The sequence below is a fragment of the Lepeophtheirus salmonis genome, chromosome 8 (assembly GCF_016086655.4).
Source record: "Lepeophtheirus salmonis chromosome 8, UVic_Lsal_1.4, whole genome shotgun sequence".
Classification (NCBI taxonomy): Eukaryota; Metazoa; Arthropoda; class Copepoda; order Siphonostomatoida; family Caligidae; genus Lepeophtheirus; species Lepeophtheirus salmonis.
Window position 1 is genome coordinate 5,615,011 of NC_052138.2, and position 13,429 is coordinate 5,628,439.

The 13,429-nt window shown below is 32.3% G+C and overlaps 1 protein-coding gene across 1 annotated transcript in view; it reads right to left on the minus strand.

The window, feature by feature from the left end:
• Positions 1-13,429, minus strand: part of GABA-B-R2 (gamma-aminobutyric acid type B receptor subunit 2) — a 335,226-nt gene that overhangs the window by 66,786 nt on the left and 255,011 nt on the right. Inside the window, exon 13 of the mRNA XM_071890371.1 lies at positions 6,955-7,179. Within this exon, the coding sequence (XP_071746472.1) occupies positions 6,955-7,179 (225 nt within the window). The remainder of the gene's footprint in view (positions 1-6,954; positions 7,180-13,429) is intronic.

Sequence of the window (13,429 nt, forward strand, 5' to 3'; positions counted from 1 at the left end):
TTTTTAAGCATAATTTTTATTAGAAAATAAATTATTCTCTGGAACAAAATACCCTTTTGCTTTCGCCAGGGAAGTGAGGCTGACTTCAAGAGATTTTTATTTAATTATTTTTTGTGTGACACTTATTTGTTTCTGTTTTTTCTTTTGCAATGTCACGTTTTTTTATTTTATTTATGTTTTTGTCTTTTATATTTTAATATTTGTATTATAAATGCATCACTTTTATTAAAAACGATAATTTATATATTTTATAAAATAAGTCGACCTTTATAGGCTTTGTTTATCACCGCTGGTCGAAATGAATAAAATAAAATATCAAAATTACTAGAAAGGAATCGACGAAACCACAATACAGGGTTTGTATTGAATTGGAAAATGCCTTTTAGCTTTAAGCAAAGAACCATACTATTTTGTTCACCTCCCCACCACAATCAAAAAGTTGATATTATCGTTCAAATAATAGTTTTTTTAGTACCCACATAAATATTTTTGTAATCTATGTGAGCAGAGTGGTTTCATTGGCGTATCGATTCATAATTTACTATCATTAAAGCATGTTTTATTAGTATTTAAAATACATTCACTGAAAACAAAATAAATAATCGGTTATAGGGATCTCTGTCCCACTCAGGCATGTCATCAATGATAGGCTCACCGAGTTTTAAATATTTCAAGTTATGACCCATCTGAAAAAAATAAATTGCATATATATTTTCGGGGGTTTCCCACTTATTGCGAATTTTTCGGAAGAATAATAATTTGACTGATATGAAAACAGTGTTGGACGCGGTTTTTTTTAGTACTAAAATCCGTAGAATGGGGAAAATTATTTAATAGAATTTAATCTTGTATTTACTTGATTTTTAATCCGGTCATTTCAAATCTATAAAATTTAGATAATTGGAACTTTAGTATAAATTCAGCAACATTTTTAATTGCAAGTTTGTTTACTAAGTAATAATCAAAAGTTGAAAGTCTAGATATCAAAACAAATACTTATAGGACACTCCACCCTCCTATGCAAAATTATACACTCAATATGGACGCCCTCATCAACAAATACAAAAATTATTGTTTACCTCAAAATAAAGTTGTTATAATTTTTTATTATATAAAAGAAGGGATATGAGGGAATATATCAGACTATACGGCGAGTCAGAATAATTCCAAAACCATGTTTTGAAAAAAGCTCTGTGTTTGAAATTGCGTTTTGAATGGACTTCCTGTATTTGCAAGACAGTTTCGAATAGTAATAATAAAAAACAGTTTACAATTACAATAAGTTACACACTCATTTAAGTCGATTTTTTAAATTTAATATATCTATTTATACACATTGTTAATACATGGAATTGTAAAAAATATGACCTGTGAATAAAAAAAAATAAGAAACCAAAAATAAATGGTGTAACCATTACATTCTGAATAATGTATAAGAAAAAAAAAGCTTAGGAGTGGCGATTTTTCCATAGATTAGATGCAGGCAGCTGTGAAATGAAGGTAATCAGTAGGAATTCCTCTCCGTATTTAACTAGAACATTGACAGGAATCACTCACACGTCGATTTTCTTTCCTACCCCGAGTCCGACAAGAATTTAAAGTTATAACTATGCAACATATCCTTTGTGTTACTCAACTTCATTCATGGATACACGTATTTTATACTAAATGTTCTGTACTTAAGAATGAGGGATAAAAACTTTGTAAATATGATGCTCTGTTGAGGTTTCAACCTTAAAGAGGGAAATTTTTTCCTTCTTATTACAAATTGTGAGAGTTGCATAAATTATGATCTACCGGTATGTAAAAAAAAAGAAACCGAAAATGAACGTGATAATCCTGACAATTTAAATAATGTTTAAGAGTGGAACACCTACATAGCTGTGAGGACGTTTTTTAAGTTTAGCTGGAAGCAGCCGTGAACACAAATCCCTTTATGTATCCAACTCGGACATATGCAAGAATTACTCAAATGTTGAACCTCAATTCTACTAAGAGTTCAATAAGAATTTAAAATAATAACTCTCCAACAAATTTTAAGTGTATTCGTCTTTCATAATCATACTCACTAGTTATTATTTTAACTTAAATGTTCCCTCCTCATGAATGAAAGAATGGGGATACAAACTTAAAAAATTAAACTATATTCAGGTGGCCAACAACAAAAAAATCACACACTCAAATATAATTAGAATTTACAACCTTAAGGATGATCATTTCCTAATAAATCTTTCATTTATTCATCTTTTTTTTAAATCTTTTGATCATTCTCGTTATTTGCATAATCCTAAATAAGGTAGGAATAATTTACTTAAATTTTTCAATTTTTTTCCAAAAAATTGAAAAATTCGTGAATGACTGTGTTTTTCAAGTTTTTCTCCGTAAAATTTAATATTGGATTTTTTTTATCAAAACATTTTATATTCGATATCATTTTTTGATAGAACAGCTGGGGATTTTTGAAAAAAATTTAAAAAAAATTTAGTATGCGAAATATTTTTACAAAATTTTTTATTTTTTGTCAACAGTTTTGAAAATAGCGACTGGTTTTTTAATTTTTTTGTTCATATTTGTAGATTTAAAAAAAAAATTAATATTTGAAATTTAATTTATAAAATTTTTTTCCAAAATATTTTAAATTTTGAATTTTTTTTCACAAACAATCCAAAATCTAATATATATATATATAATCCTGTGGACGGCCCTGATAGAAAAATTGTATTTTTAAACTATTATTTAAAATATTAAAGAATCAGCATCTGTAATTTTTACTGGAATGAGTATTGGGATTATTTTTTTATTTTGAATCGTTCCATAACTATTTATAACACTCCAATAATTCCTTAGTGTTACTCTCAGTAATTCATAACTACATATATGCTCTATACGTTTGGTTCTCAAGAATTAATGAATAATGATGCCATCTTTGAAAAATTTAAAACAACTTTCAGTTTGCAACTTCAATAGTTTTGTACTCGTTTAGGTTATATTTTTTTGCAACTCTTGTACATGTTTATAATTTATTTTATATAGAAACTTGTATTATTTGGCCAAATATGTATGTTGATATTAAGTATGTATATTTTGACTATTTCCAACTTTGAGCAAACATTCAAGTTAGATTTGATGTTAATCTCGAAATGTGTGTACATTGTGTGTCTTTAACAAGTCTGTTTACTGTTTATTGGCAAGTACTTCTATATATTCTGTAGTAAAAGAACATTGAAGTGACCATCAAGAGTGATAATAAAATATAAACAGAAAAACAAATCAATTTTCAAACTAAAATAAGAAGGTTTTATTTTTTGATATTCTGGTTCAGCCATTTTTTGTGCATAAAATAAATATTTCGTAATCTCCTCATCATAAGGGAGTACAAAGCAAAAAGGCAATACATCTCAGATCGTTTAGATGCTGAAGTATAGGTGCTGGCAATTATGGACATAGTGAAGTGCCCAGGAGCCTAGTTTTGAAGGTGGCCAAGATGAAGAATGATAGAAAAGACCTCTCCGGGCAAGCAGGAAGTGGAGGGTACAATTTAAAAAGAGATCCAGAGTTCCTATCCTCCTTAGAAGAAGATCAAGGAGGAACCCACCAAATCGAAGAATCTCTTTGCCACCGACTTCTTCTTGGCTCCTAGTACCATCGCGAAACTTGGCATTGTCTGCATTCTATTCGAAGCCCACTCCCCATTTTGGCTAACATCATGAAGCCAAGGAGGCTCAAGAGTTATGGATGAAAATTAATGTCACCCCTTTACTCGTTAGATTTAAGCCCACTGGACTTTGCTTTGATTGACACATTGAAACCAACAAAACTAGACACCAAAATGCGAATTAACTGAAGGACACCATAGTGTCTGTGTTGGACAACTTTTTTTATGAGTTTAACATCAATTCCTGCGAGGCTTTCCAGCAACGTGTAAAGGCTGTGATTGATGCTGAGTACTCGGTTAAATACCCCATTCCAAAGTTCAAAAACCCATCCTTACTTACATATTTTATTAACCACTCTAATATCTCACAGTTTAATATTATTTAATCTCCATAAGATTAAATATAACCACATTAATTATAATGTATATCATAAGCCAGGATTAAATTATTATTTAGATTTAATATTATAATACCTGTGTAGGTATATTAAAGTGCTATGTAAGCTTATATAGTCAAATAGATTCTTAATTCCCAAGGCTTTACCTTCATTTATTTAGAATAGGGGAGACTGCATAGAATTGTAAGACTTTTGACTTAATTAGTCATAGCTGGGTTGCCTTGCAATGAGAAAAACCAATGTAGCATCAGACCATATCCAAATGTATCTCATATTGTTTGAATTTATTTATAAATTATACATAGAGTTCTAGAAAATATGACCTGAAACGGGAAGATGACTTTTTCCAGTTGGCAATTTCAAAAAAAAATTCCCCATAGATTTTATCCTTATTCCTTAATCCTTGAAGAGTCAATTATTGAGTATAAAGGGTTTGCCACGAGTGTGTGTGTCCATTAATGATGTATAGTATTAAGCAGGCTTTATAATTCTAAGTCCTATACGGAGAGGGATTTGTGTTCATTTTTTTCCTCTCAATGCTGAAGTTTCTAAATATAGTCATTAGTAAAAGTATAAGAACTCCTAAGTTATTTTTTTATTTATAGCAGGAAAAGAAAGTATTTCAGAGTTTTCTTTTTACATTGAATTCTTTGCTCAAAAGACATGAAATAGTGCTCACACATACTTCCCAACCCTTTCGATTCAAGTTATCCTGATTTTTTTGCCCGTAACTAGTGGGGGGATATTCAACATGGTGTCATCTCTCAAGGACGTTTTTCTTTGTCACCCTGTTCTATTTTGCCCGTATAAATCACAAATTTTCCTAAATGAATGAAGACAGTGTGAACAGCTGTCTTGCTACAGCACTAGTTTTCTTCGTGTAACGTCACTATTTTAGCCTTTTGAATATAAGAAAAGGTACCTTTTTTGCCCACGTTTAAAAAAATATCTATCGCAAATTATATGCAAGCTTCACGAGGCAACAGGTCGATAAATACACTCACTAGACCTAGTGGAACATGAAGAATTACTATATTTGTATAATACGCGTTCATACATGTCAAGAAAAGGATTATTATTGATGTAGGTGAAATATCAGAGGTGATCTTAAACTTCAGTAAATCACTGTAAATTGAAATACACGTCAGGGCATCTAAACTACTCTATTTTTAAAATCATTCTTCCCATGGGGCATGGCGTTGTTTATTTATGTATATTAGTCAGTAAGCAAAGCAACATAGAGTATCGGCGTCTTGTAATACATCTCTCTAAATGATAATAGCGTTTAATATAATATATATGTGTATGTAAATAATGGTGCGATGGAAATTATTCTAAGTCTATACTTTCTATATTTTCTAGAATTTATATACTTTCAAGCTCAGTTTTTGATATTCATTTTGATAAAATTAATTATAAAATACCCAATTTTAATATAAACCAATGCCATATAAAAGCGGAATAAAAAAAATATTTTTATTCAATTTGGTCGCCATTGCTGTTAATTGTGGTACCGACTCGACTTCAGAAACGGACGAAGGTCTTGATGACAGCCTCCTTATCCATATTTCGGAATTCCTCGCAGATCTCAAATTTTGTGTTGCAGAAGGATCTGTTCGTGTACAAGTATTACCCTAGTACACACAAAATATCCCCCTCAGATGAGCTTAATCATATCAGGATAAATATTATAGTCAATCCAAAATTCCGGAAAATGATATGGAAATGCTCAATCATATGTTTTTAAAAATCTTATCCCTTGTTGAAAATGTAATAAAAAGAAATCCAATATTTTTCCAAAAATAAATTTGTACCTTAGACAAACGAACATAAACATTTCGTCAATTCGACATCATGAGTGATCAAACCCAAAAGGCAGCACATCTCAGATCTCCTGAATGCTGAAATTGAGGTAGTGAAGAAATTGTGAAATGCTCCAGCAGGCGAATTTTTTAGGTGGGCAAGATGAAGAATAATGAAGACTACCATTCCAGAAAAGTAAGAAGTGAAATTGATAAATCGCCAAACCAACAACTTCTCCATGGCTACTACGACCATCAGGATGGCTGTGAAGAACGATTTAAGATTGCCCTCATAAACCAGTACCCCAAGCCTCCTTCTTACAGAGGTCATGAAAGACAAGAGATTCGAGAAGTAAAGTGGCAAATAGATGTGGCCCATAACTATGTGTAGCACTTTGGAGAGGAAATCTAGTAAAACTCCAGACACAAATGTGGACACACTGAAGGCCACCAAGGTGACTTCGTAGGCCAAATTGTTTTAGAAGTTTGTCATCAACTCCTGTTAGGTCTTCCCACGACGTGTAAAGTCTGTGATTGATGCTGAACATGGCCATATGTAATGACCATGTTTGCAAAGACCTTGTTTACAAGTTTTGTGCAAATTATTTTTTTTGTAATGTTTGAAATTTGTTTTGAGGGTTTCTAAAGCAACGTATCGAGTCCACGTTTGACTGCCCAACCCTGTACAACATCAGAAGAGGGTCCAATACTTTTTCCCTTCACTGTATGTATTGTAAAAAGAAATGAAAGTTGTTGCTCTTAAAAGGATTAAAAAAAAAAAACTCATAATGAGATCGTTTCCATTCACTTTGTATCTTTTCCTCCCTCCTTTTTTTTTAATTTCTAAGAAATGGAGTAAAAAGGTCAAAAGGAATGAAGAATAAATAAGAAACTGTCGGAAAAATGAAATTAAATTTCTTCTGTGTCTAGATTAGGCAAATATTTAAACATCTTTATTTTATACTGCTATATTCTCAAGAGAATTAAAAAAACTTTATTTATTTATCCTTAATTCTAAGATACATAAAAAAAAAAAAAAAAATATTTGTAAACTTTAGAATAAAAGGAATTAAGGCATTTTATAATCATGTGTTCTTACCTTAGGTACAAAAACGAGGCAAAGGGTCCCTGTCGTACAAAAAATGATGAATATGGCAATGATGATGAAGGAAGCGGTTTGTTCCTCTGTGAGTACGAAGCTAACGGCAACACCAAGAACACACATAATGGCAACGTTGTAGACTGACATCCCTACATATTTGGAGTCGTTTAGTGCAGGGATTTGAACAGAGCGGGTCTCCCAGGCAAGGAAAGCTCCAAATAACTGTAAAAAATAATCAAATAAATTAGATGTGACAATAAAAAGCACATTTCCTAATTTTAGAGTAATTTTAAGCTGGATGGGATACAAAAATCAGTTGCGTAAAGTCTCAAGCCTTTGAGGTCTCAGTTCATTTAAAAATTATATAAATTGGTTTTTGACATACAAAAATTGTTTCTTGACGTATAAAATTCGTATTTGAACATATAAAATTGGTTTTGCCCTTGCAAAAAAATCCTTTTCTTTTTTACCTTGGTACTTGTAAGAATATTTTCGTATCTTTGATACTTTCATAATAATGGGGATCATTGTTCCCATGTTCTTATATGACATCATCAACAGTTCGTCTATTGAATCCATCTAGATCTAATTTTAAATGAGAACGATGTAGAACAGAGTTTTTTAAGGGACACCTAAAAATTATCATGGTTTCTCAACGGGTTAGGATTGAGTGAAACTAGTCCAAAATATATTCATTCTTTCTCAAACATAAAGAGAAATACTTAAACATCACAGTATTCCAATATTTCCTGGGATCCCGAAATTTATTTATTTGATATTAATACACATTATAGTTATTAGGGGTTATCATTTCCTGGAAAGTGTATTAACTGAACAAAAAACAAAGTGTTTCGATGAAGAAAAATGCCGAGCATATCCCCAAAAACACCTTTTCCACAATAAATCATGGGGGTGGAATCATTCAGTTTTGGAGGAGTTTCTCTGCTAAGAGCAAAAGAAAACAACACTCTATCGAAAGAAGGATGGTAGGAACAAGAAACTGTAATTGCGTTGGGTAAGGGTTCTTCCAAAACGAAAATGATTGGACCAATGGAACAATCCAGTAGCTCAAGATGAAGCACAATAAAGGTAGCCAATCTATGGATCCCAATCCCAGTTGGCAAACTTATGAAATCGGCAAGGGATCAATTTCTTATTCTTTCCCACTTTATATATTTGTATGAATCCGTCCAAAATTTTTATTAAACGCAGGTATCTCTACGAACCTATGTAATAATTTGTTTCATTGCCGGGCAGGAATTGCAGGGAACCGCTTTATAGAGTTTATTTATGTTGAGAAAGTTGTACGTGGGAACTGGATATGGCTTAGTGCTCTGGCACGATTACGGTGACTTTTATACAAGGTTAGACTGTATGTAGAGCAACCAAAAAATAATACTCTTAGAGGAATGATAGCTTGTAATTTATTTTTTAAATAGGAGTACAAATCTATCTATTTATTTACCAAAAAAAAAGATAAAAGATATAGGCAAAGAAATATAGCTAATAAAAATTTATAAATATACTAACTCTCTTTACACACTCCTTGAAAACAGTTACTTCTCAGTGGAGTTACCCTTGGTGTGATTTAAAGACTTCACACTTGTTGCAGATAGTCTCCTAGCTCATGTCCTCCGAGAGCTAATTTACAGAGACTTTCAAGGCGGTGATGTCAGGATAGCGGATGCTGCAGGCCCTTAATTTTACATAGAGTTATAATGTTCAGACTTGCAAGCTCAAGTCAGGGCTTTAGATGGGCAACATTGACTTGGATCATAATTTTTTTTTCGAAGCCCAGTGCCAGGGATGTATCTAAGCTCCTGCTCATTCTTACTGATGTCAAACAGTTTTTTGACGAGGTAGACTATATTCCTTGATACATTGAGCAGATCAGAAATCTCTGTTGGGGTTATTCTCGCCCGAAGAAGTGCGGAGATCTGGATTCGACAGTCACTTTCTAATCTCATTTTACCCTTAGAGTGACTTGCGATGTAGAATCAAAAACTCAGTAGTTTCTGATGCAATTTGTTCAAACAACCTCCAGTTATTAGACTTAGAAGAAGTCTTCTAATTTATACGCAACACTCAGAATAAAGTATTTTTGGCTTATCGTGTATAAATAGCCCTTCTTTTCGTCAATTATTCGATGTATCTTTTAATTGCATTTTTGATTAGATTTATCAACTATCTTTCTAGCTACATCTACAAACATACAAATATTTATTCAAATAATAATATTTTTATGATTACAATAATTCATTCGTTAATGTATCAAAGATCTGCTGAAGAAGATTCTCTCATCATTTATCAATATCATTATGTATTATTAATGTATATGTTGTGTAAACATTAGACTTGTTCCTAAAGTTATTTTTTTCAAAATGTTAGTGGTCTGAAAAGTTTCCGACCGAACAAAGATATAAGTCTCCTCCTAACTCTAGAAACTTCACCAATCTATCCTCCCATCGATGTAAACTGTCCAAAAAGTACTCGGAGTTTTTCTCTGAAAAAAAAAGTGTCCCAGTGACACTTTTTTTGGGGGGGTTCAATCACTCCGAGTTGGATTGACTTAGACGTGTCAAATTTTATCACAATAAGTATATATATATCTGCCCTTGTTTCAATCTATTTAAAGGTTACCCTTTTAAAAACAAATATTTCATGCCAGCTCGATACTCGATTTTCTCCATTTTCATAAAAACACTTACATTAATTCACTTTAAACGACTCGTAAATAACAACTACGCGTATATATGGTTGAAACTTTAGTGATTAATTATCAACAGAGGCTAGATAGATGTAACTAACTTTTAACTACAAGTGCTGCCATCTTCACATAAAGGTCGTAAACTTTACAGACCACTCTCCTAAGTGATGGGATTTGTCGATTTTTCCTTAGCTCGTTGCTTTTATTAAGAGCAAGTCATATTATTTTCAACTATAATAATGAAAGTTTGTAATTTTTTTTTAAAATTCTTATCTATCTCCTTGTCAGGGTTACCATGACAATTTTCGGTTTTCATCACTAGTTATAAGTGTAAGTCCTTATCGGACTAGGAGGAGAATTGCGGATCGACATCGGAGTAATTCTTGTTAATGTCCTTGAGGATTTCATTCTATCCATGGTCACAGCTGAATGTAGCTGCTCTCCTCCAAAACATTCTTCAGATTGTAAAATTCCTTATTTTTCCCTTGCTTGAAACATCTGATTGTAGCTGATCTAATGAAACGTCGTGATACCTACGGTACTCTACCCCAAAACATTCTTCAAATTGTTAGAGTGTCCATGTTGATTTTTGTTTGTTTTAAAACATGTACAAAATACACAATATTTCCATTAATTGGTATAAGCGTAAGCCCCTGTTGGACTCGGAGTAGATTTGAAGATCTACATGGGAGTAACTAAAGCTTATTTGTCCTTTTTCTATACAAAGTGGAATCTGTGTTTATTTCATTTATGTCACGACTTCTTAGAGTGGATCTAATGAAACATCAAACAACTCTCCATCAAAACATTTTCAATTTCTTAGGGTGTCCATATTTATTTGCAATTCCATTTATTTTTAATATGCCTAAAATACATAAGATTTCCGGGTGAGGACGAAGGCTAGAAGGCATCCATGTGGACGTGTATGCCGGGATGACATCTTCAGAAAACACATAGTTGTCCCTGTAGAACGTGCTCTTCAACTATGGCAAGACATGGTACCTGAGTACCTTGTAGTAGACCTCCGTGTTGACTTTCTCGTTGGCCATGTAGATGTAATTAGGCATCTTGCTGCCATTGGACGCCACGACGCGTAAGGGCCTACCATGATCTGAATATTTGACCCTGAAAGTTCCCTTGACCTGATCCCTTGATTCAGCGTAGAAGTGATCATTTCTCCAGTTCAGAAGACTGTTCACTTATCGACTTGTGCGCAGAGAAGATCGCACCGTCTGCCGTTTTGCTTGTAGATGGGACATTTTTGATGGCATGAAAACAAAACAAAAATATCAAATTGTAGAAATATTGTCCTTTCTTTCGAAATGTGTCAAATACAAAATTTTCAAACTTTTAGAACTGAGGATAGACAGCCTCGAAAAGTACTCTAATTTTTGAGTCCTCATCCTGTATATGTTCTTGCTATCTAAACAGTGGAATTTGTGAATATTTCCTTCCTCTCACGACTGATTGCAGCTGATATATACACGTCATGACAGCAAAGCAGCTCTCTTCCCAAACATTCTTCAAAATGTCAGACTTAACACGTTCATTTTCCGTGGCTTTTTATATGAACAATAAATTACGCATCACTGCTAATGATGGTTGTAATAATTGATTTGTTATGATGATGGGGTGAATGTACCTTTGAGCTTCCTGACCATACATCATATCTTTGTAATACTGATATAAAAGCTCCTTATTATTCTCAATATGTATATTGTATTTATGTATGTAACAGAGGCCAGGAAAGGAGAGGAAAGTGTGAACAATGTAGCACATACATAATGAGGTGATTGGAAAACAATTTGTGATTTGTTGTACAAAAATGTCAATATATATATATGAAATAAATTGAGTAAAATATTAATGTATACGATAATTACATTCAAAATCTATTATTTTCTTGCTTGATTATAGTACATATAATATTTAATAGGGTGTTTCATTTTCTGAGGAATTTGAGTGTAGCAGAATCCCGGGAAACCGGCCAATATTGGTGCTCCTTTCATAAACAAACATGGACTCACGTTAGGATACCAACCTATCCCTACAAATAGTTTCCTATCAAAATTAACAACAACTTACATTAATTTGAGTTATACTGGGTGTTCGAAAAGTATTATTTGATAAATTTGATTTTGCAACAGACAACCAATTTAGAAACAATTTTTTGAATTACAAAATTCTTGGTAGTATTTATATCCCGTTATTAAACAATATTGGTAAGTCAGTAGATCTCAAATCTCTGCCTAAAATCATTTAAAAAAAAATAGAAACAAATTATACTAATTTGTTTAATGTGGCCTTGACCTCTCTATTTTATTTGTTCATTTCCCTGGAAATTTTCTTCTAACTTAATCCTGAGAAACAATTTTTTTAATTACAAAGTCTCGGAAAAAATCAGTCTCTCGTTATTAAACAATAGTAGGCACTTGGTAGAGCTCCAACCTCTCCATTTAAAATCTATTCCATTACAAATTAACAAAAAAATTATACTATTTTTATTTACGTATCTTGATTTCTCATGTTCAAACTTGACCTCCTATAACTTTTTTTTATTTGCCCAAAAATTTGCTTGGGGTGAGAATCTTCGAAACAATTTTTTGGTTACGTACTCCCGGAAAATATAAAGGGCACTTGGTGGATCTCAAACTTCCCCTTAAAATCCTTTCCCCTAAAAATGACTAATTAATAACCCTATTTTTGGTTATGTATCTCAGTTTTTATGTTTGAACTTGACCTATGGCCTTTCAAAATTTTGTTTTATATATCCCAGATTTTTTTTGGAGCAGGCTCCTGTGCAATATCGCTCTGTCCTGCCTATATGTACTGTGAATATCGGTAATTTTAATTAATCAATCAATATTCAAAATATGCGAATTTTTATGATTAAAGAGATTAATATGTCGAATAAATCAAATACCTTAAATATATGTATGCAAAATGTTTGTAAAAGAATATCTTTTTTTGCAATGTATATAAATGAAATTTATATAATATGAATCTGTATCAATAGACACGCTTTCTTAAAACATGAATGAATATATTTATAAAAGGAAAATCTTTTTATGATGATATAGGGTGAGGCTAATTCTCTAACTTGATCCACAACAACTTTACATATTTTTGGGTGTACATACCTTACTAAAGAACTCATTTGCGCAAATTCGTTGAAATAAGTTAATATTTTATACTTTGACCCTATAATCTGTATGTTTTATTTTATTCAATATGACTATCCTCAGTGGCAATCACTTTCTCAATGCCGGCCCTGAAGCTCTTGGAGACATTCTCCACATTTGCAGCCGAGATCCTAGCCCACTCCTTTTCATGGTCACCTTCAGGCTGTCAAGAGCTGTTGTGGTGCTTTGAGCTCCAACTTCCCCTTGAAAAAGTAGTATAACGGATTGCAATCGGGAGAGTTGGAAGCCCAGGACTTGGGGGAACCAATTGTAAAAGTTGGACCATCCGGTATAATTGTAAGTCCTTTTTCGAGGGATGACAACGAAGCTCCTCTCCACTAAAACATTCTTCAAATTGCCTAGGTGGTAACGTTCAATTTCGCTTTCTTTTATTTTTACGTATAGATAGGATATATTTTATACATCACTACCTATCGTTGTATATATATATATGTAAACATAGTGTCTACTTAAACTCCTACTGGTTATATAAGTATTTACTTTAACTACAAAGGAAATGTGTTTCTTTATTAACCAATTTATTAAATGATCTATAAATTTTAAGATGCCTACTTACTTATGT